At 42.8% G+C, this 24452-nt stretch overlaps 1 protein-coding gene across 1 annotated transcript in view; it reads left to right on the top strand.

Annotated features, from left to right (window-relative positions):
* Positions 1–255: 255 nt before the first annotated feature.
* TM9SF3 (transmembrane 9 superfamily member 3) overlaps positions 256–24452 on the top strand; it is a 75941-nt gene continuing 51744 nt past the window's right edge. Inside the window, exons 1-3 of the mRNA XM_070057481.1 lie at positions 256–561; positions 12477–12672; positions 24149–24271. Of these exons, the coding sequence (XP_069913582.1) occupies positions 466–561; positions 12477–12672; positions 24149–24271 (415 nt within the window). The 5' untranslated portion in view covers positions 256–465. The remainder of the gene's footprint in view (positions 562–12476; positions 12673–24148; positions 24272–24452) is intronic.

Genomic DNA, 24452 nt, shown 5'->3' on the forward strand with positions numbered 1-24452 from the left:
TAAGCATGGGCCAGACCAGGCCATTCACAAGGGGTACGAGGCCGCCATGGGGCCGAGTTGGAGTCTGCGGGTGCCCGCCCGACTGCCCGCCAAGGTGGCCGAGCCGCCGCCCCGGGGCCCGAGGGCCGGCCGACGGGGTCCGCGGGCCCGACGGGCGGCGCGAGCGCGGCCTCCCCAGCGTCCGGCGGCGGTTGCGGCCCGCGTCGCGCGGCACTTCCGGCGTGTGCCGGGGTGGCCGGATGACGTGGCTGAGTCAGAGGAAGCGGCCGGGGAGGCGCGGCGGGCGGGGGAGGCTCCGGAGCGGGCGGTGACGGCGGCCGCGGCGGCGGCGGAGGCAGCGGCTGGGCCCGGGCTCTGTGCGTCTCTCCGCGCCCCGTGGATGCGAATCGGCCGCGGCAGAAGCGGCGGCGGCGGCGGCGGAGGAGGAGTCGGTGGGCCGGCGGCGGGCCGGTGGGAGCGCGGAGGATGAGGCCGCTGCCGGGCGCTCCTGGCGTGGCGGCGGCCGCTGCGCTGTTGCTGCTGCTGCTGCCCAGGGCCCGGGCGGACGAGCACGAACACACGGTGAGGAGCCCCGGCCGGCGCAGGGCCCCGCGGCCAGCTTCCTCAGCTCACTGCCTGGGCAGGCCCAGCGCGGCCTGCGGGGCTTGGAGGCCCAGTGCAGCCCCGCGGCCGCTCGAGGGCTCCTTCCGGTTGGGCCTGGCGGAGCAGGAGCCCCGGGAGCGGGGAGGAGGCCCTTCCGTGCGCTCCCGGAGAGCCGGGGCTTCCTTCCACGGGCCCCGGACCCCAGGGGCGCTCTGCCTCTGAGGCCGGGGGCCGGGAAGGAGCCTGGGCAGGGACGGGGTTCGCTTGGCCGTGGGCGGGGAGGGGGGAGGGCTGCAGGCCGGCCGGACTCGGGCTGGAGCCCCCAGGGATGGGGGCTGCTGTCTGGCTGCCCGGGGCTGGGGCTACGACACGACGGAACACGGATGCATCGCGATTACCCGTCATACCGCAACCAGGAAATACCCACCACTTTATGATCCTCTCCGGCCTGGCTCCCCTCGCCCCTCCCTTCTGCCCAGCCGGATCGAAACCCCGGGGTGGGGACAGCGCTAACAAACTTGAGGTGGAGCGCGGGTTACACGTGTACGTGCGACCCGCCCGCCCTGGGTCCGGGGCCTCTCTGCTAACTTTCTCCTCTTCACTCTCCCAGCCGCCGGCCCCGGGGGTCTCTAACTAGGGCAGCTTCCCGTGGGGAAGGGTCTTAAGTTGTCCAGTGTTCCGATCAGGGCTGGAGCAGTCTCTCTTTGCATCTGGCCTAAAGTGGGTGCTCTATTTAATTGCACTTTCACATCAAAGCATGGGTGTTATCGACTCCTGCGGTGGCTTTCGCTTGGGGCTGTTAACTCCCAGGTTTGCGGGGTGGTAGACGCGAGCAAGGCAGAGAAGTCAGGTAAATTGAGAGGTTGCTTTCCAGTAATTATTCTGACACAATTGTGCACCAGAGTTTGCGTGTGTGCTAAGCCCGATGGATTTGGGGCAGTGTGTTGCCGTTGCTGATAAGAGAGGAAATCAAGCAGTCGTCCGTATCTATTTAATGGACTCGATTGGTGTTTTCTCTGTAATGAGCAAAAAGTCTCTGGTGCCACCTGGGTTAGCTGGACTCTTTCTTTAGCTAATAAAAGTTCTGAGCTTTTGGCTACCTCACCTTCATTTACGGCCAGAGTCGTCTTAACTGTATATATGAAGTTATTTAGGGACGCAAGTCCTCAATTAATGACATGTTTTTATCATTGTGATTTTTTTTTTTTACCTTCAGATAATTTTGTTTGGGCGTCAAACAGTTAAATTAAATTCGGTGTTCTGTTGTTTTTGTTTTTCTATCCTGTAACTTGTAAGTTTAAGAACTACTGTTTTTTTCATGTAGTATACAGAGACCAAGGATTGATAGGGGTATTTGATTACTTTTTAATTTCCAGTGAGCGTCCATTTGGTTAGTGGTATTATTACTAATATTTTTCCAATTTACTCAAACATTTTTAAAAAAGTTACTGTGTAAAATTTAAAACTCTCTCTGAGCTACCTTTGGTGGTAACAGGCATACATGCTTGAGAGTAGTCTGCTTTTTTATCTTGTGCTTCGTACTGCTATTAGTAGGGGAAACTATTAATTAAAAATTTATAAATTGAAAGTGTATAAAAGCCTTAGAATAATTTACAAATTTAAAATGTAAATGCCAGTTTCAATGAAATTTTATTGTCAGGAACTTTTTTTTTTTAATGACAGTTGTTGAATATAAGATATTAGATAAAATGTTTTTGTTGACTGCCACAAAAGAGAATGTGGACTATCTGAGGTGGTTGCTGGGCCACACAATTGAGAATCTGTTCATTTGATGTCTACATTGAACTACTCTTGTTTGGTTACCCATAATTACACGCCTATTATTAAAACAGCAAAAAAGTTATAAGAAGAATAGCATTAAGATATAAGTGTAAAACTCAAATCAGTGGTATTCATATTACTGTTTTTTACTGTTAGCCAAAATCTTATGCTTTTTCTAAGTTCCCTTAAAATATTTTTTGGAAAACTAGGCATTCACCCTAGCCAGATAACAGACTAGGGGGGCTATGGGTTGGTAACTTTTTTTTTTTCTTCAAAAAGGCAGAAGTAGCTGGTGAAGAGAGAATGCCGCTGAAGGAGGAGACAGATTGCCAAGGGAAGGTTGCTGAGCGGGTGTTTAATAAATACTTGTGGAATTGAATTATTAAGGAACAGCTTTCGGAATTTAAAGCTTGCCGTTTACATTAACTTTCTGTGAAGGCTATTTGCAGATAGAAATGATAACTAGGGGCTAGGTGTAATACACATACTAACAACTGTGAAATAGATACGATTATGCTTTTTTTCAAGGATGAGGAAACTGAGGCCAAAGAGGTTAAGTCACTTGCAAGAAGCCACAGAACCTGTAGAGGTAGAAGGTGGGATTTGAACCCATACAGTTCTGAGTTTTTAGTGCTCTACATGCTTTGCTGATATGTTTTAAAACCCTTTATCTTGAAAATAGGACAGTAAAACTCTTGGTTTTAAATTGAGTAGTTCTCTGTATCAGTAGTATGCTTTAAGTGTTTAAAGAAATGTATGGTTGAAGCCGGCGCCGTGGCTCAATAGGCTAATCCTCCACCTTGCGGCGCCGGCACACCGGGTTCTAGTCCCGGTTGGGGCGCCGGATTCTGTCCCGGTTGCCCCTCTTCCAGGCCAGCTCTCTGCTATGGCCAGGGAGTGCAGTGGAGGATGGCCCAGGTGCTTGGGCCCTGCACCCCATGGGAGACCAGGAAAAGCACCTGGCTCCTGGCTCCTGCCAGGATCAGCGCGGTGCGCCGGCTGCAGCGGCGGCCATTGGAGGGTGAACCAGCGGCAAAGGAAGACCTTTCTCTCTGTCTCTCTCTCTCACTGTCCACTCTGCCTGTCAAAAAAAAAAAAAAAAAAAAAAAAAAAAAAAAAAAGAAATGTATGGTTGAGTCTAGGTTCAGAATGGGTTGTTACTTAGATGTCTGGATTAGCATTTTTTTTTTTACTTTTTTTTTTTTTTTTTTTTTTTTTTTTGACAGGCGCCGGCCTGGATTAGCACTTAAGAGCGCTATGGCTGGATTTGTGAGCACATGATATGAAGAATCACATAGAAGGCCGGCGCCGCGGCTCACTAGGCTAATCCTCTGCCTGCGGCGCCGGCACCCTGGGTTCTAGTCCCGGTTGGGGCGCTGGATTCTGTCCCAGTTGCTCCTCTTCCAGGCCAGCTCTCTGCTGTGGCCCGGGAGGGCAGTGGAGGATGGCCCAAGTGCTTGGGCCCTGCACCCCATGGGAGACCAGGAAAAGCACCTGGCTCCTGGCTTCGGATTGGAGCAACGCACCGGCCATAGCGGTTATTTGGGGGGGGTGGTAAACCAATGGAAAAAGGAAGACCTTTCTCTCTCTCTGTCTCACTGTCTAACTCTGCTTGTGAAAAATAAATAAATAAATAATTAAAAAATAATCACATAGAACTGTATTTCAATGCTCTGTTGTCACCATCTTGAAATTCTTCATGTTTGAGCAAGGATCCTGCATTTTTATTTTTACTGCCCCTCCAACACACACACACACACACACACACACACATTACATAGCTGTTTCTAAGAAAGGGCAGCTACTTTATGCTGTTCCTCAAAGCCCCTTTTTTCTCTTACTGTACCTACCAAATTAGGATGCAGCTGACATTTGACCAGCATGGTATTTTAAGGTGCTTATTTATCTATAGTTCTTTAAATATTCTCAGAGGAATGATGAGATGGAGATGTACTGACTTGTGGAGTATTTATAGATCTAGAATAGGCAAAGAGACATTTTTCTTAAATTTTAAAAGTTCAATTATATGTAATTATAGGATGCATTTGAAATTAAAGGACACTTTCTTGAAAGGCTTTTAGTAAGTGAAAGGTCATAAAAAGCCCTCTTTGGAGTGAGAGAAAGATGTATAGAGTGTGATTTATCCTTGTTTGGTTTTTTGAAACATAAAGTACAAAGAAGTATGTCTAGAGTTAGAATACTGTGTCTCCTAAGATTCCAGAGATCTCCACTGAAAATTATTTCAAATTATGAATCAGACTATTTTAGAATTGGAAAGATTTGAGATCATTTAATCTCACTTTCCCAGTCGCCCACAGAGGCCCAGTGACTGACTCAAGACCACAGAAGTCACCTGAACTTCCTGAGCCATAGTCGTCCTTTTTCTGCCTGTCTTGTACGTAACTCGTATTATCTCCATAGTAATATATATTGTTAGCACCAAAAACCAGTACGATCAAAACCGTAGGTATTTTAGGGCATTGAGTTTTTATGGGTTCTGTTTACTTAACAATCTCACCAAGTCAGCTGTGTGTGTGTGTGTGTGTGTGGTGTGTTGGGAGGGTTGTTACATACCTACTAAGCATTGTGCAATGGACAATGATTTTTAGTCAGTGCTTATTGAGTAGCTTGGGTAATTGGAGAGCTACCAGGACCCCAAAGATATGCAGTGGAACTCTATTGCTTAAACCACAGTAAACCCAGAACACTATTTTTTTTTTAGATTTATTTATTTGAAAGGCAGAGTTACAGAGAGGTAGAGGCAGACAGAGAGAGATATCTTCCATCCACTGGTTCACTCCCTAAATGGCTGCATCGGGCAGAGCCGGGCTGATTCAAAGCCAGGAGCCAGGAGCTTCTTCCAGTTCTCCCATGCCAGTGCAGGGGCCCAAGCATTTGGGCCATCTTCCACTGCTTTCCCAGGCCATAGCAGAGAGCTGGATCGGAAGTGGATCAGCCGAGACTCGAACCAGCGCCCCATGGGATGCTGGCACTGTATTTATTTATTTGAAAGTCAGAGTTACCCAGAAAGAGAAGGAGAGTTGAACCAGTGCCCCATGGGATGCTGGCACTGTATTTATTTATTTATTTGAAAGTCAGAGTTACCCAGAAAGAGAAGGAGAGGCAGAGAGAGAGAGAAAGAAGTCTTCTGTCCGCTGATTTATTCCCCAGTTGGCTGCAGCAGCTGGAGCTGCAGCAGATCCGAATCCAGGAGCCAGGAGCTTCCTCCAGGTCTCCTCCCACGTGGATGCAGGGGCCCAAGGACTTGGGCTATCTTCTACTGCTTTCCCATGCCATAACAGAGAGCTGGATGGGAAGTGGAGCCGCTGAGACTCGAACCGGTGCCCATATGGGATGCCAGCACTGCAGGTGGCAGCTTTACCCACTACTCCACAGTGCCGGCCCTAGAGAACACTGTTAATTTAAGATGTATCATCTTAAATTAGATACTTTGTATTACACCACTAAGTGATTTTAAAACTTTTTTTTCCTTTTTTTTTCACTTCACTTTGGCAAATGGCAGCCTTTCGTCTTTGTCTCTGTTGGGAGTATAGAGACTCTTAAAACTTATTTGAGGGCCGGCGCCACAGCTCACTAGGCTAATCCTCCGCCTGCAGCGCCGGCACCCTGGGTTCTGATCCCGGTTGGGGCGCCAGATTCTGTCCCAGTTGCTCCTCTTCCAGGCCAGCTCTCTGCTGTGGCCCAGGAAGGCAGTGGAGGATGGCCCAAGTGCTTGGGCCCTGCACCCGCATGGGAGACCAGGAGGAAGCCCCTGGCTCCTGGCTTTGGATCGGCGCAGCACGCCAGTAGCGGCCATTTTGGGTTGAACCAATGGAAAAAGGAAGACCTTTCTCTCTGTCTCTCTCTCTCATTGTCTAACACTGCCTGTCAAAATAAATAAATAAATAAATAAACCTTATTTGAGAATAAACTGTTCACTACAAGTGAATTTGTAAGGGCTCTAATGTAGATCTACTTTTTAAGAAATTCCATAATTCATTGTCCTATTTTCAGCTGTACTCAGTGATAGACTAGCAGCTTATTTAGGTACAACGCTATTTTGAGAGAGAACAGTTATCACAAGAGACTATTCCTGATTTATTTGAATTAGAATTCTGATGTGTGGTTTGAATAGACAAATTTTTCCAGAACTGGATTTTGCCTTCTGTGGTAGGTATTTAAAAGTAAACGTGCTTTTATTTGTTTGTTTTTACCTTTCCCTTGAAAACAAAAAACAGCGTTTGGGTGCTTATGCTGAGTCCTCAGTCCTTTTCCTGTCTGTCAAATTCTGATTTCTTTATTCAGATTTTACATGTGCATGTCAGCAGCATTATCTCCTACAGTATTCCTCTTGAAAAAATTAGTACATGAATTCTATCAGGGAGGAAGCTTTGGTGCCCCCCTTGCAGTACCAAAGTATTTCAGTAAGAGGGTTCCCGCATTGGAGACTTCTCGAGGAAAAGGTCGTTGCTTTTGAGATTAGAGCACATGTTGCTCCCTAGGAAGATTTTCCTTTTTAGGGCAGATTAGAGGCTCAAATGGAAAAGTTGTTCAGTATTTAGTACTGTCGTTTGTTGCTTCGCACAGGTGCACTTGCTTTGTGTTTCATTGAGTTTGTGTTCTTTAGTTGGTGAAGCTGACCAGGAATTCACAGAAGTATAGCCTTGGGTTTGTAAACTTGATACTGGATAGTTATATCATGTTGGACAAATGACTCAACATCTCTGTTCTTTAGTTTTTGGTTTTTGTTTTTAATGGGAAAATAATAGGACCTGTCTTACAGAGTTTTGAGAGGATTAAATGTTGATGCAATGATTTTAGAATTATACCTCATGATATGTGCGTGTTAAGAGTTTTCTACTGGAGCCAGCATTGTGTAGCGGGTTAAGCTGCCTACTGGGATACCAGCATCACATATGGGCACTGGTTAGAGACCCAGCTGCTCCACTTCCAATCCAGCTCCCTGTTAATGGGCCTGGGAAAGCAACAGAGGGTGGCCCAAGTGCTTGAGCCCCTGCACCCACGTGGGAGATCAGGAAGAAACTCCTGGCTTTGGCCTAGCTCAGCTCCAGTGGTTTAGGCCATATGGGGAGTAAACCAATGAAAGATATATGTCTCTGTGCCTCTCTGTTAACCCTACCTTTCAAGTAAATAAATAAATCTTAAAAAAAAAAAAAAGAATTTGCTAATGAAGTTACTGTTACAGAAGATGGTGAGAACATGTCAAGTTAAGAATTGGTTGCTTTAGCTTTATCTGAAGATTTGAGAAAGGAATCGAGCAACTCTGAAGGATAAGTAGAATTTGGCTAAGTGAAGAAAAGGAGAGCAAAGGAAACAAAATAGAACAGAAAAGGAAAGGAAGACAATCTCATAAGCCATTTAGACTGGGGTGGACAGCTCATAAGTTGAATCTTAACAGTGACATTCTTCAGAGAGCTGGAAAATGCAGGTAGGGGCAGGCGTTGTGGCATAGTGGGTAAAGCCACTGCCTGCAGCCCTACTTCTGATCCAGCTCCCTGCTAATATACCTGGGAAAGCAGCGGAAGATGGCCCAAGTGCTTGGGCCCCTGCACCCATGTAGAGACTCAGAAGGAGCTCCTGGTTCCTGGCGTCAGTCTGGCCCATCCCTGGCCATTGCAGCCATTTGGGGAGTGAATCAGTGGATGGAAGATCTCTCTCTGTTTCTCCCTTTCTTTCCCTCTCTGTAACTCTACCTTTCAAATAAATAAAATAAATCTCAAAAAAATGCAGGTAGCCTGAATTAGCATTCTCTTCCTTGGCCACTTCCCAAGGAGGCCTCAAATGAAAGGGATTTCCTAATCACTGCTGTCCTTCCTTGATTTTCCCCTTCTCTTGGTTACATTTTGGAGGTAAGTTAAAAATGTCATTTTCAGTGCCACTGGTTTATTCGAAGTTTTTTCAAGGAAAAGTGTTTTAAAATTTTTGGTAGGATTTCCTGGAGTGTTTTGGAAGCGAATTATACTAGCTATTTGGCTAAACATTCCTGAGAAGTAGAGTGGTAGAGGAAAGAGCCTTACCTGGCTCTCCCCTCCCACAAATAGGAGAGCTCAGGGACTAGAAAGATTTGTTTTATTCTTGTTATTCTGTTTTGTTTTCTCCTTAAAAGACTCTTCCCTTTGGTAGTTTCTATTAGCAACATGTTTCAAAACACATTTTCTCTCTTGAGGAAGATCTCTTGATCTTGTCTTGGGAGCCCTTATTCTCAGGGATAATCAAGGACTGGAATGAAAGCAAACATTTTAATTTCATTGTATTTGACCATGTTTTGCATAATAAGGAACAATATAAAAGGAAAAATCACATTATTTTGTGTTATTATTCACCCTAAACTCTGTGCGTGTTTCTAATTAGTATTTCTGTCCTTGTCCCAGAAAGGATCACAAAGTAGTTTACACATTGTAGTAGTACTTGCATCACATCAACGCAACTCTCCCACTCTATTAAGGTTTCTAGACTGTTTAAAATGAATGACTTCAGGGAGCCAGCAATTTCCTTAGCTATTAAAAGATGCCAGCATGGAGTCCTTTGGTTCTGTTCCTGGCTCTGACTCCTGACTCCAGTTACCTGCTAATGTAGACCCTGGGAGGCAGCAGTGGTGGCTTGAATAATTGAATTTCTGCCACTATGGGAGAAATTCCTGGCTCCTTTGCAGACATTTGGAGAGTGAACCATCAGGTGGGAGTTTTCTCTTTCTGCTCTGTCTCTGTGGCTCACAAAAAAGCTTTTTTAAAATGTGTGACTTCAGAACAAGTAATTTAACATATACTGTGACCCCCTAATTTGTTTTAATCCTATGTTTCAGTTTGCGTAGATAAACAAATGCCCTATTTTTAAATATATGTTCAATATTTTGTTTATTTTAAAGGAATATTTGCATGGGGATTTATGGGAAAGGTGTCTTGGTGCTTGTTTTCACAACTTTGTTTTATAACATTTCTACAAGGTCCTCATGAATTCTAATCTTTTTTTTTTTTAAGATTTTATTTATTTATTTGCGAGGTAGAGTTACAGACAGTGACAGTGAGAGGGAGAGAGAGAGAAAGGTCTTGTGTCCATTGGTTCACTCTCCAAATGGCCGTATGGCCGGAGCTGTGCCGATCCAAAGCCAGGAGCCAGGTGCCTCTTCCCGGTCTCCCACGTGGGTGCAGGGGCCCAAGGACTTGGGCCATCCTCCACTGCCCTCCAAGGCCACAGCAGAGAACTGGATTGGAAGAAGAGCAGCCAGGACCAGAACCACACCCCCATGCCGCAGGCAGAGGCATCAACCCACTGTGCCACGGTGCTGGCCCCATGAATTCTAATCTTAAATGTATACATTCTCAACAACATACTGTCGCAGTCAGTAGGCACTGTTGCTGCCTGTACCTCAGACTTCTTTTACTAGGCTATTGGTGGACAACATTTCAGCATTTCTTAAGCATTTTCCTATCATATTTATTAAGTATTTGTTAGGTACATTGTACTATGCAGAAAGGATTTACCTTTGTGAACAGGTTTCATTTCTAGTACTATTTCTGGCCAGTTAGTTTAGAGCACTGTATTGAGAAGAATTTTGAAGATACATACGGCAGAGAGGAATAAGTTGATTGGTTAGTGCTATGTAACTATGAACCTTGATGGAAGAGTGGTGTCATATAAAACATTTATCAACCTTCTAAGGTAAAAAGAGGATGAATGAGGATATGTGGATGCATTAACATTCAGACCTTTGATTCGTTGCCTTGTACATGAAGGTTATCTGTAGTTTGAACTCACTTAAGAAAGCTTGTGATTTTCTGTGTGATTATTCGTCCTGACCTTTCTTTGCCAAAACACAATTAATCATTCTTTTACTATTGTTGTAATAGCCCTTCATTAACTGTAACATTTCTTCATTGTTAATCATTTACTTATCTAGTTTCACTATGGATTGTGAAGTTCATGATAGAAAGAAAGTGTGTTCTTTATCTTTATGTCCTTAATACCTAATACTAATACCTAATAATACATGGTACATGTCTTACACATATTAAAAAAGTGAGATTTATTTCCTTGACTACTTGGATGATGTTTTATATGAACAGTAAGACATTAAGTATTTATAGTGTTTGAAGGTGAAGTCCTTGGATCTAAGTTTTAGGGTGCTGATGATGTGAATAAAAAGGAAGAGGCTGATGCTTTGGATCACAGTAGACAAGTTAATATTTTTTGGTTCTCTAGAATGCAGAGGGAATTGGAATTTCAAGTCTTCATGCCTGAGAGAATGGGTAGTACCATTAGAAAAACAAAGTTGGTGTAGTTGGGCTTTGGAAGGATGAGTTTGGTTTTGGTGATGTTACATTTTTATTGAACATGTTTATGAATTAGTTTTAGATGAAAAGTTGAAGATAATGATTTTGTAATGGGCTTTGGATAGCTTTTTCTGTTGTATGCTGCAGAGCAGCCTGTCTTACAATTGCTTGCTCAATGTTCACCTTTCCCTTTAAACTCCAGAAGGCAAGGAACACATCTTGTTCATTGCTGGATTTTCAGCTATAAATATAGTTGTTGTCATAAGACAGTAAATAATTATTCAATGAATTAACTTCACTATCAGCTGACTTAAATGCATCCCTTGTTTTCTTTAATTTATACTGCCAATTACAATTACGAGTTTTAAAATTACTTGGGTAATTGATTTACATGAATCACTGGAATTTTAAACTTGTAGAGATCTTAGAAATCTTTGGCAGATAACCCATTTGGACCCTAATAAGATAAAGCCAGCTACCTAAAGCCATTGGGCCATACTCCAGATTTAGCTAAGTACAGTCAGTATTCACTGATGTAATGAAATATACATACAGTACATATCTTTCAAGCCGATAACAGAATGGACTTGAGGAGATTTCATAGTGTGACTTTTCTTCCTCTGGTTTAGCCATTTCTGTCTTCAGTACTGTGACCAGTGGCTGTGTGAAAGAGTAGAAAGGAGATTCAGTTTTATTTATGCTTGCTGATGAAGTTAGGGATTTTTTTTTTTGTATCTAATGATTTATTTGAAAATTAGAGTTGGAGAGAGGGAGAGAGGAGATCTGTCATCTGTTGATTCACTCCCTAGATGCCTGCAAAGCCAGGGCTAGGCCACGCCAAAGCCAGGAGCTTCTTCCAGATCTCCCACAAGGGTGGCAGGGGCACAAGTACTGGGACCATCCACTGCTTTTCCTAGACCATTAGTAGGGAGCTGGCTAGGAGGTGGAGCAGTCAAGACGCGAATCAGTACCCATTTGGGATGCCAGCATTGCAGGCAGTGGATTTACCTGCCAAGCCACAGTGCTAGCCCCTCAAAGTTCCATTCTTAAAATTTGAACAGTGGTTGCGATCAGCACTGTGGTGTAGCAGGTTAAGCTGCCAGTCCCAGCTGCTCCACTTCCAATCCAGCTCCCTGCTAATGCACCTGGAAAAGCAGTAGAAGATAGCCCCAGTACTTGGGTCTCTGTACCCATGTGGGAGACCAGGAAGAAGCTCCTATCTCCTAGCTTCAGATCAGCCCAACTCTGGCTATTGTGGCCATTTGGGGAGTGAACCAGTGGATGGAAGATCTCTCTCTCTTACTCTCCCTCTCTTTCTCTAACTCTGCCTTTCAAATAAATAAATAAATCTTTAAAATAAATTTGAACAGTAGTCATCAAAGTAAGCTTCCAGGGGCTGGTGCTGTGGTGTAGCAGGTAAAGCCACCACCTGTAGTGCCAGCATCCTATATGGCCGCTGGTTTGAGTCCTGGCTGCTCTACTTCTGATCCAGCTCTCTACTATGGCCTGGGAAAGCAGTGGAAGATGACCCAGGTCTTTGGGGCCCTGCACCCACGTGGAAGACCCAAAAGAAGGTCCTTGGCTCCTGGCTTTGGATCAGCTCAGCTCTGGTCGTTGTGGCCATTTCAGGGAGTGAACCAGTGGATGGAGGATTTCTCTCTGCCTCTGCCTCTCTGTAACTCTGCCTCTCAAATAAGTAAATCCTTTTTTTTTAAACAAAGGAAGTAAGCTTCTAGTACTATTGTTTACAACAAATCAATTTAAATAACTAATTTTAATTAGATTAAAATACATATTTATGTTACCTTTTTTTTGTTTCAGTATCAAGATAAAGAAGAAGTTGTCTTATGGATGAATACTGTTGGGCCCTACCATAATCGTCAAGAAACATACAAGTACTTTTCACTTCCATTTTGTGTGGGGTCAAAAAAAAGTATCAGTCATTACCATGAAACTCTGGGAGAAGCCCTTCAAGGGGTTGAGTTGGAATTTAGTGGTCTGGATATTAAATTTAAAGGTAAGTAGATTTCTTAACTTTGGAACTATGGACACTGGAACCAGATGTTTGTTGTGTGGGTCTGTCGCATGCATTGAAGGATGTTTCGCAGTGAGGCCAGCTGCACCATCCTGTTGGACAATGAAAAAAAATCTCCAAACATTGTTAATCACCCTCTGATTAGAAGCCCTGCTCAAGACTAACAAAATTATAATCTGTTAGTTAAGTGTATTTCTTTTAAGAAATATATATTAGTAACAACAGATTTATTTTGAGTATTTATAGACTAATAAAATAATTGTATATAACATTGTATTTCTCTAACATTTTTTCTAAAAAGTGGTTTCTAGTAAATCCTTTAGTGATTAGACAAACTAGCCTGAGAGGATCTTCAGAGATTCCTAACCAAGTAATTTCTGGAGGTATAAGATTGTAATGGGAAGTGTGGTTGCTTAGAAGATTTCATGTAAAGCCTCAAATTCAAACTTGTACTGTGATTGGGCTGTATTCATCAGTGTTATGTTAATTTGTCATCTCAGTATCTATAGGATGTTTACATTTTAAGTCAAAGGCTGACAACTTGGGAAAACTCATCTGTATGTTATACAAGTGTCTTGTCAAGCCAGTTGAGTGTATTTCTACTCTCCTCTGTGAAGTTTGTGAGAGAGTGCATTTCCTACAAAGGCGTTTCTAGCACAGTGAACAGAACTTGAAATGATTGAATTGTTGTAGAATCTTTGATTAGGTGCCTTGGTTTTTGAATAGAACATAACTTTTGTAACCAGGGGCTTTGAATTTTAATTTCATTTCTTGTAGTATATTGATTTTAGTACAGTTGTTTACTCTATTTTTGATTTATTGTCTCTGGAAAATAAGTAAATGACTTGGCATTTTTAGTGCTTTACAGAAGAAGATCTGAAATGAAATAATTTAAAGATGATGTTACTCTAATTTTGATTTGTTAAGTTCTATTCCTGGTTTTTGATTTTTTTTGGTTATAATTGAGAATAGGTATACATACTTAAATTCCTTTTCTCCTTATTGTATCCCTTGGGGATTAATTATAAAGTTATTATAATTTTAAACCACAGTGGTATGGCCTGTAATTTTATGCATTATTTGTAAACATGTCCTGAGGCTTGTGTTTTAAATTAATCAGATAATTTAAACATTCAATCACAAAAAAGAGAAAACTTAAACCAGAATACGTGATCTTTAAGAACCTTAATACTATACTTAGTCACCTTCTTTATTTTTTTCCTTATTTCATGGGCTTCTATATTTCATGGACATTTCTAGTTCATTAAAGAGGAATCAGCAAGAGAGATTCAGCAAAAAACTGAGTCCTGTGCTGCTTTGGTCTCATCTGTTTTTGAACCTTCACCCTGTTTGCTAGAGAAGAATCTCAGCATCTCTATTTAGTTCCTTCAGGCTGAGATGGAAAAGCCAGTTAAGCAGAAGGAGAATGTTTTCCTGTTCAAGAAAGTAGGATTTATTTTCTTTTTAGACTAAGCATTTTTAGATTAAAAGAAGAAAAACTTGAAAACTGGTGTGGTTTCTTGGGGTTTTGTCATCTCTGCACCTCCTCTGGTGTGGATATGCTGCAGACGTTGCTCAATGAAGTGGTCCAGATGAAACAGTAAATGCTGATTAGAGTTCTCTTCTCCCTCTACTCTAACTCTTCGCTTAATCAGTTCAAAGATAAGGTAGGTCATGCTTTGAGAAGTGTTCTTGGCTGTTGTTAATATTTTAAAAGTAGTATGTTCCTTAGAGATTGTGTCATCCAGTTTCTTCTCACAGAGGCCCAGAGATGAAATGATTTGATAATGGCATATCATAGCATACTAAGGATGTAATGGGAACTAAAACATTCTGTATGTGAGCTCTGGAAGTATTTGTATCGTTAATCTTGTATCCCTTAAACATTTGACTTTTTTTTTTTATTTTTTTTTATTTTTTATTTTTATTTTATTTTTATTTTTTTGACAGGCAGAGTGGACAGTGAGAGAGAGAGACAGAGAGAAAGGTCTTCCTTTGCCGTTGGTTCACCCTCCAATGGCTGCCGCGGCCGGCGCGCTGTGGCCGGTGCACCGCGCTGATCCAATGGCAGGAGCCAGGAGCCAGGTGCTTTTCCTGGTCTCCCATGGGGTGCAGGGCCCAAGCACCTGGGCCATCCTCCACTGCACTCCCTGGCCACAGCAGAGAGCTGGCCTGGAAGAGGGGCAGCCGGGACAGAATCCGGCGCCCCGACCGGGACTAGAACCCGGTGTGCCGGCGCCGCTAGGCGGAGGATTAGCCTAGTGAGCCGCGGCGCCGGCCTAAACATTTGACTTTTAAAGATTGTTCTGAAAGCATATTCAAATAAAACTTTTGGAATTACTGTGAAACCTGAAAAAATTATATCTACATATACATATGTATACACATTCATCTTTTTTTTCCAAACTAGTAGATTCTGTCAGGCTAAATGGATTGATATCTTTTTGTAAAATGAAGATCACTAAAGAGATTACTTAATGATAGTGTTAAGTCTAAAGTAGAATACCTCTTAAGATTTTTATGTACAACTGTTTTCCTTCCTAATAGTCTGTGTACTGGCATTAGGCAAAAATTCCAAACTCAGGCTGTTTAGAGAAGCATATTAAATACAGAATGATAGTCTTAAATTGAACCAAGCTTGAATTCATTACCCTCTCATTTTAGAGGATACCTGTTGGAACTTCGCTGTAATGGATAGGAAAGGACGTGTGCTTTATGGTCAGAGAGACTTGGCACATCCCGGATCCTCCTCTGCCTGCCTTTGTGATTGAGACAAATACTCAATTTCTCTGATCTTGTATTCCTCTTCTTTGAAGTGTAGGGAAAAATATCTAAATCATAGAATCATATTCATGTTTAAATGAGGTCATGCATGTAGAGCATTTGTCAAAGTGTCCAGTCCATAGTTTATATTCAAGAAGTGATAATCCGCTGGCACCGTGGCTCACTTGGCTAATCCGCGCCTGCGGTGCCGGCACCCTGGGTTCTAGTCCCAGTCGGGGCGCCAGATTCTGTCCCGGTTGCTCCTCTTCCAGTCCAGCTCTCTGCTGTGGCCGAGGAAGGCAGTGGAGGATGGCCCAAGTGATTGGGCCCTGCATCCACATGGGAGACCAGAAGGAAGCACCTGGCTCCTGGCTTTGAATCGGCGCAGTGTGCCGGCCGTAGTGGCCATTTGGGGGGTAAACCCTGTCTCTCTCACTGTCTAACTCTTCCTGTCCAAAAAAAAAAAAAAAAAAAAAAAAAAGTGCTAATTGTTACAAATACTGATAGCACATAGTATGGGTCTGTAGTTACAATTGATTTGGTATTAGTGATTATGAAATGTTAAATTAGTTGATTGAATATACAATTTTGTCTCCAAGCTGCTGTATTAGCCTGGTAGTTCCTCCAGGGCAGGCAGAGTAGCTTTCTTATTCACCATTGCATCCTCAGCTACTAAGGTATAATAAGTTCTTAATAAATTGTCTGCAGCTGGCCAGTTCCTGCCTGCTTGTTCTTTTGATAATTAGATGACATGGAATAGTAATTCTTTTTTTTTTTTTTTTTTTTAAGATTTTATTTGTTTATTTGAGAAGCAGAGTTACAGACAGTGAGAGGGAGAGACAGAGAGAAAGGTTTTCCATTTGCTGGTTCACTCCCTAAATGGTGTCAATGGCTGGAGCTAGGCCACTCCAAAGCCAGGAGCTTCTTCCCAGTCTCCCACAGGGGTGCAGGGGCCCAAGGACTTGGGCCATCTTCTACTGCTATCCCAGGCCATAGCCGAGAGCTGGATCGGAAGAGGAGCAGCCGGGACTAGAACTGGCACCCATATGGGATGCCAGCGCTTCAGGCCAGGGCTTTAACCTGCTGTGCTACAGTGCTGGGCCCAACCCATTAAAAATTCTTGATGCAGGTTATTAATCATTGAAATTTCAATGACTTCTGGAGGATTTCTTCATTTATTTTATTTTATTAAAAGATTTTTATTTGAAAGGGAAATTCACTCCCAGATGACTGCCAACAACCATGTCTGGACCAGGCCAAAGCCAGGAGCCAGGAACTCCATCCTGATCTCCTACTGGGGCCTATGTACTTGGGCCATATAATTCCACTGCCTTACCAAGCACATTAGCAGGAAGCTGGACTGGAAACAGTAACTGGGACTCAAACCAACATTTCAGTATAGGATACAGGCATTGTAAGTGATGGCTTAATAACCTGCTGCACCACAATCTTGGTCCCCTCATTTATTCTATTAATATTCCCTTGAATTTTCTTTTCCTTGAATATCCCAAATTAAAAGAGGGATGGAATTATTTTACAGATATTCTTCTGTAGAGTGAATTGTTAAGTTGAAAATACTACAGATAGAGAAATGCCTTGGACTGCTTAGTTTTTGGACTGCCTGAAGTTTTTCTGGTTCTCTGAGTCAGTGTCTTGGCTGTTCTCAACCTCACTATGCACTGTTGCCCTCTAGAGATCCACCTGGATTACATAGCTCTCCAGAAGATTAAGAGGAAACTGCCTCTCTAGTCTGCTGTAGGGAATGAGTTGACATCATTCATCTAGCTGTGTGATGAGTGGAGGAGGGGACTTGGGTATCCATTCCCTCCAAATATATATTTTATACTGTTGTTTATCTTTTTTGTTGTTTTTATAAAGTTTATTTTTTTATCTGGTAGGCAGAGCAACAGAGACAGAGAGAGATCTTCCATCCACTGGTTCACTCCCCAGATGCCCACAACATCTAGGTCTGGGCTAGGTGAAGCCTGGAACTCTGTCCAGGTCTCCCACGTGGATGGCAGAAACTCAACTACTTGAGCCCTCGCGTGCTACCTCCCAGGGTGTACATTAACAGGAAGCTGGGTTAGACATGGAGGTGAGACTCCATCCCACACACTGTTGGGGTACTGATGTCCCAAGCAGCGGCTTAGCCCGCCACACCACAGTGCCCTCCCTGTACCCCCTGCTTTTTAGGTCTGTAGTGCCTTAAGTCTTAAGTGTGTCTTGAGCTCTGTGACACCAGTTTCCTCCCTTTGCGTACGTGTCCTTCTGTTCTGTTTTTCCCCTGTTATTAGTCATCTCTCATTGTCCATCTGTTTTTCCCTTTTCCAGAAATGATATATGTTCAGTGTATTCAATTAGGAACTACAGGAAAATATAAAGAAGAAAATAAAAAATCGCCTGGATGCAATTACCATTTGACATTTTGGTATATTTTCTTCAGCGCTTTTTATTTTCCTGTTCATCCACATTGTTTAAAAGTATTCTAAAATTGAGCTTTTGTTGAGTAATTTTTTTAGTTTAACAAACCCTTATTTAGTTCTCATTATTTGCCAGACACTGTTCTCACTGTTTTAACTGAAAAAGTTATATATGTGATTATTTTTTAAAATATTTATTTATTTATTTATTTGAAAGGTAGAGTTAGAGAGAGAGAGAGATTTGGGCTTCCATCTTCACTCCCCAAATGGCTGTGGTGGCCGGAGCTGTGCTGATCTGAAGCCAGGAGCCAGAAGCTTCCTCTGGGTCTCCCACACAGGTGCAGGGGCCCGAGGACTGCTTTCCCAGGCCATAACAGAGAGCTGGGTTGGAAGCAGAGCAGCCAGAACTTGAACTGGTGCCCATATGAGATGACCACACTACAGGTGGCAGTTCTACCTGCTATGCCACAACTCTGGCTCCATAATTATTTTTTGTTCCACTTGTTTTTCTCAACATTTTGTGAGATTATATTGTTAACTGCTGTTATAGAAATGTGACTGCATAATACTCTATAAACAACTTGTACATGGTAATTTTCATCATTTCCCAGTTAACAAGTTACGGTGATACATCCTTCTTTTTGTTTTTCCTTTTTCTGTTTTTTTACTATTTTTTTAAAGATTTATTTTTATTTATTTGAAAGAGAGTTACAGAGAAGTAGAGACAGAGAGAGAGGTCTTCCATTCACTGGTTCACTCCCCAGATGGCCGCAACGGCCGGAGCTGAGCCGATCTGAAGCCAGAAGTCAGGAGCTTCTTCTGGGTCTCCCATGCGGGAGCAGGGGCCCAAGCACTTGGGCCATCTTCCACTGCTTTCCCAGGCCATAGCAGAGAGCTGAATTGGAAGAGGAGTAGCCAGGACTAGAACCAGCACCCATATGGGATGCCGGCACTTCAGGCCAGGATGTTAACCCACTGTGCCACAGCGCCGGCCCCCTGTTTTTTTACTATTAAAAATAACAATGTGTTTGACTTTCCTTGCGCATAAGTAATGAGTCTCTGAATCTTTTATTTGGATAAATTCTGACTATTGAATCAAAGGGTATAAACACTTTTAGAATGTTTCCTTAGAATTTTTATTTATTTATTTATTTGAGATACAGAGAGAGACCAAATGCATTTATGTACAAGAGTGAGTTCTGCTACCTGCTCATTCACTCCCCAAATGCCTGCAGTGACCAGGGCTAGGCAAGCTGAAGCTGGGAGCTGGCATGCAATGAAGTCTCCACATGAGTGGCAGGAGCCCAGCTACTCCAGCCATCACTGTTGTTTCCTGGAATCCGCATTATCAAGAAACTGGAGTCAGAAGCCAGAGCCAGGAATCAAACCTAGGTACTCAAGTGGGGTATGGTCATCATAACCACTAGGCTAAACACTGCTCCTCGTGGGTACATGTTGCCATCCACAAAAAACTGCAGTTTATACTGCCAGTTGAGTTGGTTAGTTAATCAGTACTCTTTATGTTGTTTTTTAATTGACTGTGATACACCAGGTTTTCCAGTCCATATTTTCTTTAATTTGTGTGGTTGTTATTGGAATGCCTTCCTGTATTCCAGCGCTATGGTAGGCTCTGAGTACACAGAATTCAACCAGTAACGCTGTGTGTTTCAGGCTTCAGGATTCCTTTTCACAGGCTCTCTGAAATGGTCACCTAATATTATTATGTGAATGAGCTTTCTTGGGGGCGAAGGGAGATACTGTTTTCATTGGATTCTGAAAGGAATGTAAGGCCCAAGGAGACTCAAGAATACTGTCTTGGAAGATAGGGAACATTGAGTTCTTAACTCTGGGAAAGAGATAGTACAGATGTTGTGTCTGTTTCACAGTTGAGGGTAAATGACTTAACTCCTATTCACATAGCCAGGAAATAGGGGAGCTCAGACTACAACTCATGTTGCTTCCCATTTCTCTATAATAGTGATTATATATTCTCATAGTGATTTCTTGAGAGACCCTGGCAAGTACTGCTGAATTTGAGATAGTGCATATCTGATTTTCTAATTTAGTAGTGTTATCAAAAGATAAGGTAAAGTGCAGCATGATACGTTCTTAGAGAACCTGAGAATAATTATGACATTCTTTTCTCAATGCTACATGTGTTTATTCAGTCATTAACCTGGAGTTTTAATGAGAATTGATGAAAGGTGTATTGGGGTACAGTTTGCAGAATCTAACTTTGCTTTTTATTTGAAAAATCGCTTAGCATTTGCTACCTTACAACTTGAGTTTTATTTATTTCCACATTAAAAGCATCTACAGGGTCACTGGCCTAGAGGTTAAGTTGCTACTTGGGATTCCTGTATCCCATATTGGAATGCTTTGTTCTAGCCCAGCCCTGTCTGCTGCAGGCATTTGGGGAGTGAACCAGTGGATGGGAACCCTCTGTCTCTCTGCCTCTGAAATAAATAAATTAAATTAAACTGCTTCTCAAACTTTCTAGGAAAAGAGGCCAGTTTGTGTTGTTTTTTAAGTATTTACATTGGTAAAATCTTACCTGTATCTTTAGAATTCCCAAGTATGTGGTTTTTTGTTTGTTTGTTTTGTTTTTTGTGTTTTTTTGACAGAGTTAGAGAGAGAGAGAAAGGTCTTCCTTTCTGTTGGTTCACCACCCAAATGGCTGCTACAGCCTGGGTGCTGTGCCGATCCAAAGCCAGGAGCCAGGTGCTTCCCCCTGGTCTCTGAGGCAGGTGCAGGCGCCCAAGCACCTGGGCCATCCTCCACTGCCTTCCCGGGTCATAGCAGAGAGCTGGACTGGAAGAGGAGCAACCGGGACTAGAACCCGGCTCCCATATGGGATGCTGGTGCCGCAGGCGGAGGATTAACCAAGTGAGCCACAGCGCTGGCTCCCCAAGTATGTGTTTTATCTGAGAAAGGTATACCCTATTAATTTTTTTAAAAAGGTTATTTATTTGAAAGGCAGAGTTACAGAGAGGCAGAGAGAGAGAGAGAGAGAGAGAGGTCTCCCATCCACTGTTCACTCCCTAAATGGCTGCAGTGGCTGGAGCTGGGCTGATCTGACCCAGGAGCTTCTTCTGGGTCAAGGACTTGGACCATCTTCTTCTGCTTTCTCAGGCCAAAGCAGAGAGCCGGATCAGAAATGGAGCAGCCAGGACTTAAACTGGCGCCCATATGGGATGCTGGCACTACAGGCAGTGGCTTTACCTGTTACACCACAGTGCCAACCCCAAACCCATTATAATTTTAAAGCAATGATTTATGGTGATGAGTTTCTCAGATTTGTCTTCCAAGTAGATTGTTGAATATCGATTTGGCATATTCATACCCATTGCATTAGTTGACTTCAGAGTGGCTCTATCCTGAGAGAAGTGCTTGTTTTTCAGTTATTTGTGATGTTTATATATATTTTTTACTTGTCTGAAGAGGAATTTCATTAAAATATGACCAACCAGTGCCCTTTTTGCAGTCTGCCATGATTGGCTGCCCGCCTCCTTTTATTTTATTTTTTTTAAAGATTTGTTTTATTTATTTGAAAGACAGTTACAGAAAGAGGCAGAGCCTGAGAAAGAGAGGTCTTCCATCCGCTGGTTCACTCCCCAAATAACCGCAATGGTCAGAGCTGAGCTGATCAAAAACCAGGAGCCAGCAACTTCTGGGTCTCCCAGGCAGGTGCAGGGGCCCAAGGACTTGGGCCATCTTCTACTGCTTCCCCAGGCCATAACTGAGACCTGGATCAGAATTGGAGCAGCTGGGACTTGAACTGGCACCCCTGTGGGATGCTAGTGCTGCAGACTGGGGCTTTAACCCACTTTGCCACAGCACCAGCCCCAGGCTTTTCCTTTTACTCTAATTTTTTTTATATCTATATCACTGAAGGATACCCTTCACCCTCCTTCTCATTCTTTCTGAGAGATCCTGTTCAAAATTTCATTTGTTTTATTGTCTTTTCTCCTACACACATATATGCAGGTATCCATCCATTCATACATAGGTGCATGTGTATGTCCGTACTTTGGTATAACTAATGATTTTGTTTGTTAAATAAATGGAGAATTTTATTCTTAAAATTAAAGTATTGCTACTCTGTGCAGGATACTGAAGCAGGCGTGCTGGGGACGAAAAGGTTGTAGGTAGTTCTGGACATAGCTCTCAAGATCTAATGGTGTTTTTAAGGCACTGACATGTTCCTGTGAAGTTAAAAAGTTGTGTATGCCTTTGGCCATAAGGAAACTGGGTAGTGAAAACCTTGGGGCATCAGAGAAAGGGATAGGGATAGGCTATGGGATGTGAAAGGTGTGAGGGTGGGGAATCGGGGACTAACTGGCCTGTAGAGGACAGCGGGGCTATGAGCGACAGAATTCTAGGATGGGCATATGAGGTGGAGTTAACAGCAGGAGTACAAAAGTCCAGAGGCCAGGGCAGCACCACGTGTGTGGGAACTGCTAGTCTGTGAGGTTCATGGCCCATAGGCAAGAGGGTGGGGTAATAGGTCAGTTGGAAGACAGAGCTGAACTAAAGTTCAGACAAGAGTCTTTGAAAATCTTGAGAGAAGTGTCATATAGTGTATCAGAACTTCCTTCAAAAACCACCAAAGTGCTAATGACCATTATCACATGTGTGTAACAGCCAGGACTTCAGTGGCTTTGCAGAGGGAGCTGTGAGGTCTCCCATAGCTGCTGCAGCCATCTGTTACCCTCCAAGTCTGAGCTCCTTTGATTCTGGCTGGCTGCTCTGTAGCAGCGATGGCCTGCTGCCATTTGTCTGTGATTACACTTCACAGAAATCTCATCTGGGGCGCCCTTGCTGCCAGTGCTGATTCCTGCTGCAGGGACCCTTTTTAGCTGTCTCAATTTCCTAACCTTCCCTTGCTTCACTGCTCAGCCTCAGTTTTTATCATTATGAGAATCCTAAGTTACTTGCTGTGTAGAAGGAACTGAGTAGAAAAGAAATCTTTGTAGACATCATTGTTGTTGCAGAAAAAGCAATTTTCTTCTCGCACTTTGAGGGTGAGAGTATTTTCCTATATTTCATGGGACTTCAGTGTTCACTGGCATCTTGGTGTTGGGGGTTTTGGGATTTTCTCTTTGGGCTTAGTAAAGGGAAGCTGTTCTCTGTTGAGTGTTGGAGAGATAATGTTGCCACATGTCTTGAGTTGTAACTCAGATTGCTATTTTTTACAGAAATAATGTTGTCGGTGACCATAAATTCATGGTTCAACTATACTTTATATTTAAAACGTTTGAATTAGTATTTAAGAAGTTTGTGTATGTTTTTTGGGAGAACTGCATTTCAGATTCTAAATAACCATTATTGTAGTACAAAAAATATAAAAACAGACCTGGGCTTTCTTTTTTGGTTTTTAATTGCTTAAGTGACATACCAAAAGTTTAATCTTTTGATTGACAATTAGAATATTTGTAGGTATTTTTATTTTGTTGTGTTTCATTAGAAACATTAAGTAGATTTTGAAATACTAGATTTGTAAGTTAGAGACCATCTGTATGGAATTATGGTAGTAGTAGTTTTGATAGCAGTTAAGGGTGGAAATGGCTCATCTTAAAGGGACTTTGGGAGAATTTCCAAGTACTGATGCCTGCTGGATTTATTCATTAAACCAATTTATCCATTTTAAAGTTCCTTTGAATCTTTTTAATTGTTTAAGCTATTGTATGCCTAGCAACTATCTTTTTTTTTTTTTTTTTAAGATGTATTTATTTATTTGAAAAGCAGAGTTACAGAGAGAGAGAGGGAGAGGGAGAGAGGGGTCTTCCATCCTGTGGTTCACTGCCCAGATGGCCACAGTGGCTGGAGCTGAGCCTAGCGGAAACCAGGAGCCAGGAGCTTCTTCCACATCTCCCACGAGAGTACAGGGGCCCAAGGACTTGGGGCCATCTTCTGCTTTCCCAGCCCGTTGCAGGGAGCTGGATTGGAAGTGTAACAGACGAGATTTGAACCAACGCCCAAATGGGATGCTGGCAGTGCAGGCAGCGGCTTTCCCTACTATGCCATTCCCCTAAACTTTGTTTGTAAATGTTCTTGTATAATTTTCTTTATATAAGAGAGAATTTCTTAGAAAATCTTCGAAAATAAAGATTGAGTCTTTGATTATAAAAAAAAAATCTTAAAAGATACATGAATAGTACAGATTCAGCTGTTATGTATAGAAATCTTCAGGAAATGTTGACTTTTTTTCTTGTTATTTTTCCTGTAACTATTTTGCAAACCAGTGGGTAAATTACAATTTTTAATTTACACAGATGATGTGATGCCAGCCACTTACTGTGAAATTGACTTAGATAAAGAAAAGAGAGATGCATTTGTGTATGCCATCAAAAATCACTACTGGTACCAGATGTACATAGATGACTTACCAATATGGGGTAAGTGTTACATGTTATATTTAGAGTTTGGGAATGTTTGTATAATAATCAACATTTATGTAATCACTCTGTTAATGTGATTGGTTCCTGGATCATTGTGTAAATGTCTTCAGTATTTTCCACTGAAAGATTTTACTTCCAATTTTATGGTCTTGTGTTATTAGTGATTTTTGACAAGACC

The sequence above is a fragment of the Oryctolagus cuniculus genome, chromosome 15, assembly GCF_964237555.1.
Source record: "Oryctolagus cuniculus chromosome 15, mOryCun1.1, whole genome shotgun sequence".
In the NCBI taxonomy this organism is placed as follows: domain Eukaryota; kingdom Metazoa; phylum Chordata; class Mammalia; order Lagomorpha; family Leporidae; genus Oryctolagus; species Oryctolagus cuniculus.